This window comes from Vollenhovia emeryi, unplaced genomic scaffold, assembly GCF_000949405.1.
Source record: "Vollenhovia emeryi isolate VEMERY1.0 unplaced genomic scaffold, V.emery_V1.0 DF939120.1, whole genome shotgun sequence".
Lineage (NCBI taxonomy): Eukaryota > Metazoa > Arthropoda > Insecta > Hymenoptera > Formicidae > Vollenhovia > Vollenhovia emeryi.
The window spans coordinates 4262527-4269205 of record NW_011967246.1 but is presented as its reverse complement, the minus strand read 5'-3'; the positions used below and the strand labels follow the sequence as shown (position 1 = coordinate 4269205).

Sequence of the window (6679 nt, the reverse complement as noted above, 5' to 3'; positions counted from 1 at the left end):
GAAGGAAGTGTTTCCCCAAGTTTCATCAATGTGGTACTATTTTGAAATAACTCAGATACATCCTTAATTGATTGATAAAAGTATTATGTTCGATTATTTTAATTTGTATAATGGTACAGTTGCATATCATATAATATGTGAACGTACAACGTCGGTAAAATTGATTAAATATGATGCTCCTGATGCACCGGTGCATTATGATTTTTCATAAAAATCGAAACGTTTCCATGTAACAAATTGTTATTGAATATCATTATAACATATATTATAATTTACCTTGCAATTATATATAAGTTGTTTATTCACCCAAGTTCTGGTGACGGCTCACCTTGTCCCTATCTTCAAATATTTAACGTTGAACATTGACTCAATCAGAAGACCAACTTTAATATTGTTTTATTGGAGCCTCTATAATCTTTTTCATAAAACTCAATTTTATTAAAATCGTGTATAATTTATTAAATAAAAATGATAAAAATATTCCATTGAAATAATATATTTTACTGATGTGCTATTTAATATAAACAGGTCGTGGAAAACTTTGATGAAATGAACTTGAAAGAGGAGCTGTTACGTGGTATATATGCTTACGGGTTTGAAAAACCATCTGCAATTCAACAGCGTGCCATCCTACCTTGTATAAGGGGGCTCGATGTTATTGCTCAGGCCCAATCTGGTAAGAAACCCCGATGCAGATCAGTAATTAATAATAATACCGTGTAAAAGTATCGTGCGACGTTTATTATATGTACTGGTACTGATCAGTGTCTCCATTTACAGGTACTGGAAAAACTGCAACTTTCTCTATATCGATCCTTCAACAGATCGACACTAGTATTAAAGAATGCCAGGCCTTGATCCTAGCACCAACTCGTGAATTAGCTCAACAAGTGAGTGGCTCGTCAGAAATGTCAATCACTCGTGTGTTAAGGGGACGCTGGAGTGATTCCGCACTTCTTACACCTTTTGCTCCGAGAACGGTCAATTCGTGAAAACATTTGGTGCAGTGTACAAATTACGTGGTTTTTATGTACAGTTACAAGTTACCTAGTCTACAACTGATTCGAAGGAATAGATTTTTTGTTAGACTTCTGACCTGAATTTCAATGATACCACGCTGTTCTCTGATTTAATCCGATTAGTGGAAGCTAGTCGGCCTGTACACAAAAGCCACGCAATTTTGTATACTGCACAAATGTTTTCGTGAATCGGCAGTTCTAGCTGCAAAAGTTGCAAAAAGTACAGAATCACTCCAGCAGCCCCTTAATATGTTTGACCTCGGGGGAAATGTCGAGTTCTAATAACGTTGCTATCTTCGCTCACAGATCCAGAAAGTGGTTATCGCTCTAGGAGATTTCATGCATGCGGAGTGTCATGCGTGCATCGGTGGCACCAACGTTCGTGAGGACATGCGAAAACTGGATCAGGGTGTTCACGTGGTCGTCGGTACGCCCGGTAGAGTGTACGATATGATCAGCCGACGAGCACTTCGAGCAAGCAGCATCAAGCTGTTCGTCCTGGATGAAGCCGACGAAATGCTTTCTCGAGGATTCAAGGATCAGATCCACGATGTATTCAAATTATTACCTAACGAAGTGCAGGTAAATGCAAAAGATACCTTTCGAGCGACGTGGATCCTTTTTCTTTGTTACTCTACAATTACTGTCTAATAGATAATTTTATTTTAATTATTAGAAAGTATCTTTTTTGGACAAGTCCACAAATCATACAAGACGAAAAAGTTGCAGTGCACCTTATAATAGTCGAGTTAACAAATGTATTATAAAATACAGGTGCGTCGTAACAGTGTCATTCTTGACGAATGTACGCTGGATTGACATATGCTCTGTATCATGAAATGTGTTATCTTTTGTCTTGGAAATAATAGCGGCCTTAAATGCAAACAATTTTCGTGGCATAGCACTCCTAATAATCATAATGTTCTAAGGATCAATTAGACACTCTTAATATCTCTGTAATAGCAACAACAATATATAATATCTGTTATAGCATGATGCTACTGTGTTGCACACACATGTATAGCGTAACATCTCAGTAAATGCAGTTAATTTCTTTCATCGACATATAATATTGATCATCGCATTCTATCGAGACATGATTTCCCGCCGGTACAATACAATTGCCAGTCCTCGGTTATTTCTAATGCAACCGTATAATTTATCTTTTCCAGGTTATATTATTATCCGCGACCATGCCGTCTGACGTGCTGGACGTATCGAAATGTTTTATGCGGAATCCAATTCGTATTTTGGTTAAGAAAGAGGAGCTAACATTAGAGGGTATCAAGCAATTTTTCGTTTATGTCGAACGCGAAGATTGGAAATTGGAGACTCTCTGCGATTTGTACGACACGCTGAGCATCACCCAGGCCGTTATTTTCTGCAATACACGGCGTAAAGTAGATTGGCTGACAGAGAGCATGCATAAACGTGACTTCACTGTTTCCGCTATGCATGGAGATATGGAGCAGAAGGAACGCGATCTTATTATGCGTCAATTCCGAACTGGATCATCCAGAGTTTTGATCACCACTGATCTTCTGGCACGTGGTATAGATGTGCAGCAGGTTTCGCTTGTTATTAATTATGATTTACCTTCCAACCGAGAAAATTATATTCATCGGTAAGTTATTATTTTGCACCTTTCAATTATCATCTCGATATAAACGCGGTATAACTTATTTGAACGAAATAGAAATTTCTAATGGCAAAAGTAGGAGAGCAAGAACTTGTAAGATGTAAGAATAAAAATATTAATTTGACTTTATATAACTTCAAGTAAAAGTCTTGTCAATTGTTATTTTTTCAAAGAATTTATTCTGATATTTTATATCTTTAAGCCATAGGGGGGGGGGGCATATTTTGCAGAGCAATATAAGACACCAATAGCATAATCTTCATATTACAAAAATATAGGCATACTTCAAGTTTGATTAAAGTTCGAATTTCGTGATGTCGCAAATACATATGTATATAATTTTCTTTGTGCAGAACTTATATCTTTGTTACTTTCTTATTTGCAGAATTGGTCGCGGTGGCCGTTTCGGCCGTAAAGGTGTGGCCATTAATTTTGTGACGGAAGAAGATAAACGAACCTTGAAAGATATCGAGCAATTCTATAACACTCACATCGATGAAATGCCAATGAATGTCGCTGATCTGATCTAAGTCCGACTGTTGGCTATAATCCATTATAATAAAAAAAATAATAAAAAGTAAGTGACAGAAGCTCTCAGCTGGTCGATCTCTCATGTTTTGTGAGTATATATATTGAGTGAGTTGGTGAACTATATCGCTTATGTAAACGCGATCTAAACCAAAATATTCCAACGTTTTCATATTTGTTTCGATTTAATATAACAGTAGGTTACGGAAATAGTTATCTGTTGCGCTGCAGGAGATAGTAGTACTATTATTATTACTATTAGTGTAATTATCACTACTGTTGCCGCTACCGATATTCTCGCCGCTGCTGCTAATACTTATTCTTATCGTTACCGCTATTAATATTACTATAAATATTGTACTGTACTATCATTGGTATTACTGGTACTGAGTGCTATTCTCTCAAGTTCATTTTTTTTAATTTTAATTTTTAACAATAATATAAGAATATTATATTACCACGACTAAAATATTACACCACACCAGAGTGGTAAATAGAATTAGAAAAGTACGAAAAGCGCAGCCCGGCGCAGTTGGATTATACATACTTTATTGTCGCAACAAGTTTTATATTGCCCAGAATGCGTCCATACTCTTTGTCCGCCGCAGATCCAATCGTGGCCATCGTAGAAATTTTCAAATCTTGCCTTCTACGACTTCTCGGCCCGCTTATTTTTCCCCAAAATATTCCTAATTGGATGGCAAAATCTATTTTGATCAATAGCTCACATTTCATGCTTCTATCACCGCGATTGCAACTTGTTTGTCTAGGCAGAGGTTTAGTTGGGTATTGGAGGGGGTACTTTAATCACAAGCGTTGCCGAAGAATACGTATATTCAAGCTTAGACGATACGATGAATTTTTGTATATCCCAAATCCCAGGCGCACACACCTTTATTATTAAATAAAGTGTTTGACCTTTTACGAAAATGTGGTCTTTGTTATTAGTCTTTATTGTGTCTTATCAAATTTTATCCAATTTCACAATGAAAACCCTGAATGGACAAACGGTGTTACGAGTGAGATTATTAAGTTCTCAAGTGCTCCGCGTTGGGAATAAGTTTTGCGTTTTATATGCCGAAAAAGTTCTCACAATTTTCTTTTATTTGTATTTGCAGGCAGTTTTGGACAGTCTAGATGTGGGCGACATATTTTTGGAAATAAAGACCAGATTTCCTGATTCAAAATCGAAGTTTTGTAAATCGATTACCTCTCTAAACTCCTGCCTCTTGTAGGCTATATAATAATATATGTATATTCTCTTTTTCTTTTTTATACTTTTACATTCTTATTGATAATAGAAGTTGGTCAGTTCTTAGATTTTTTTTACATTTGTCAATAAAATTATATGCAAATATTCTTTACTTCTTGCATATTCATAAGTTTCCGTGCATTTGCCAATGCCGAATATTAAATTGAAATGTTATCTGCCTTGTGAGAACTTTTGTATCGTGTCTTTACAAAATTATTAAAAATATTGCGATATCATACTCTATGGTCGTCATTAATCGTGAATTTGCATAAGGGTTGATAATAGTTTTCGTAAATTTGAGCGAGTGAATCATGCAAGCGCTTCTATGCACTTTTTTATAGCTGTCGTTTTGTGATTGCATTAACATTAATTCCTCCTGCTCGCGCATTCGAATGTGACTTATGTTAATGCAAAATCACCTCGAATTTCCGAAAACTAATTCTTAAAAATACTGTAAATATTATATAAATGGACCTGAAAGGGATGGACCATTGTGTGTCTATTGTATGTATACATCATATAAATAATATTTATGACTGAACGTATAAACTGAATACAATAAACATGAATGTCCTTTACTTCTGCTTTTGTATTATCAGTACCACTAAGTGAACTGCTTATATTATTCGGATATTGTACATAAAATTAATTTTATATATAGTAAGTATATTATGTATAAAATTAGACTTGAAATCACGAAAACGTTCTGTAATCTGTGCAAAAACGGAACATTGGCTTGCGTTATTTTTAAGAATATCTGAAGTGCACAATCGCAGATGCGCTTTCATGGAAATCTTTTAGTATAATTATGCATGCACGCAGCTGAGTATTAAGTTTATAAATTTCAAACGTAATATGGATATCTGAAAACCTGATTGTTTGAATCGTAAGTATTTGTCATATAATTTGGCTCCATAATACAATTGCCATACGACGTAAGAGAAAGTAAAGACTTCGAGAATTTTACATTCTATAGATTCCCTACAGTGTAATTTCAAAATAGCACACTCGAGACGTTAAGTATTTATTAAGTTTATAGTTTTCTCAGAGATTTTTCTTAGTCGCGTGAATCATTGTAAATTTTGATCTTTATTTATTCCAATTGTACAAAGCGTGTAATACAATTGACGATTCTCGAGATACTTTAATGAATTACTAATCGGTATCTACATACTTGAAATATTTTGGACTGGTCAAACTCCGAAACATTCCTGTTGAGAGAACTTAACTTTAATCACTTATAAAGTGATATTTTTAATTTATGCTGTTTTTTTATATATAAAGTCGACTGTCCCTGGTTTTGCCTTTATGCGTACTTTAATCGTGTGGATGAGTCGTGCAATTTTATACCAATTAAATACCAATATCTTTTTTATTAGACTTCTAAACCGAGTGTTTAAGTATGAAAATGTTCTGCTATGCGGTCCGCAACTTATCCTGGTATTATTTTGTGCATAAGTACTAAAAAAAAACAACTACAAGCGCAGTTTAATCAAGAAACCGGTCATATCGACCCTAACAGTAGTCAACTTTAACCATTAATATGTCGCTTCGCGGAACCGAGCAACTTTTTTTCTGCCAGATTCTTTTGTTTTGAGCCAAATCGCGTCGAGTGAGCTCAATTTTATTCAATTTTGGAGAAGAGAAAGCTAAATTGAACAATTGCCGCTTTATAAAATTGGCGCGAATTGACGAAAAGTGGCGGACCAATCACAGCGTGCTTCCTTATGGCCAGACTCTGATTGCGTGGGGGGGGGGGCTATGCCAGTTTTTAAGCCGAAATTAGTTGGCGCTGTGTGTCGCTGCCACCCGTTTTGCATTTTGGGACTGCGCAAGAATTCGTCATTATGGACTCTATCTGCGTGTACCCGAGAGAGCTACGCGTTCAGCAAGCACAAGCAAAAAGAACTTGCGGTCCTCTGTTTGGGGATTAGGTTAGGTTAGGTTAGATGTCGTCACAGTAATATAGCGGGGAGCACACACTTTTGCGTAAATGCAGAACATATGCATAACGAATTTGATTGGTTCATTTCCTTATGCATTTGCTTATAGACCAATCAAATTCGTCAAAATTCCATAGCTGCATATGCATAGCATAAGACATCTGGACCAATGAGCATGTTATGTAAATCAATATGGCGACTCAATGCTCAATGTTCATTGGTTTAAACAGTTTTCATGCTATGCCCAAGCAGCTATGCAATTTTGTGTGCGATGGCCCTATGTGTGAAGGCCTTTACT

General features: G+C 35.8%; 1 protein-coding gene across 2 annotated transcripts in view; it reads left to right on the top strand.

Annotated features, from left to right (window-relative positions):
• The window catches only part of LOC105570673 (eukaryotic initiation factor 4A-I), an 8656-nt gene extending 3980 nt beyond the window's left edge, over positions 1–4676 (top strand). Inside the window, exons 3-8 of one of the 2 annotated variants that reach the window (XR_001009605.1) lie at positions 529–676; positions 781–890; positions 1326–1601; positions 2192–2643; positions 3044–3277; positions 4305–4674. Coding sequence is in view for 1 of the 2 variants with exons in the window: in XM_012028081.1 (XP_011883471.1) it covers positions 529–676; positions 781–890; positions 1326–1601; positions 2192–2643; positions 3044–3188 (1131 nt within the window). In the remaining variant the exon portion in view is untranslated. Of the gene's footprint in view, positions 1–528; positions 677–780; positions 891–1325; positions 1602–2191; positions 2644–3043; positions 3278–4304 lie in introns of both variants that reach the window. The other variant, XM_012028081.1, reaches the window with a different exon arrangement.
• The last annotated feature ends 2003 nt before the right edge of the window (positions 4677–6679 follow it).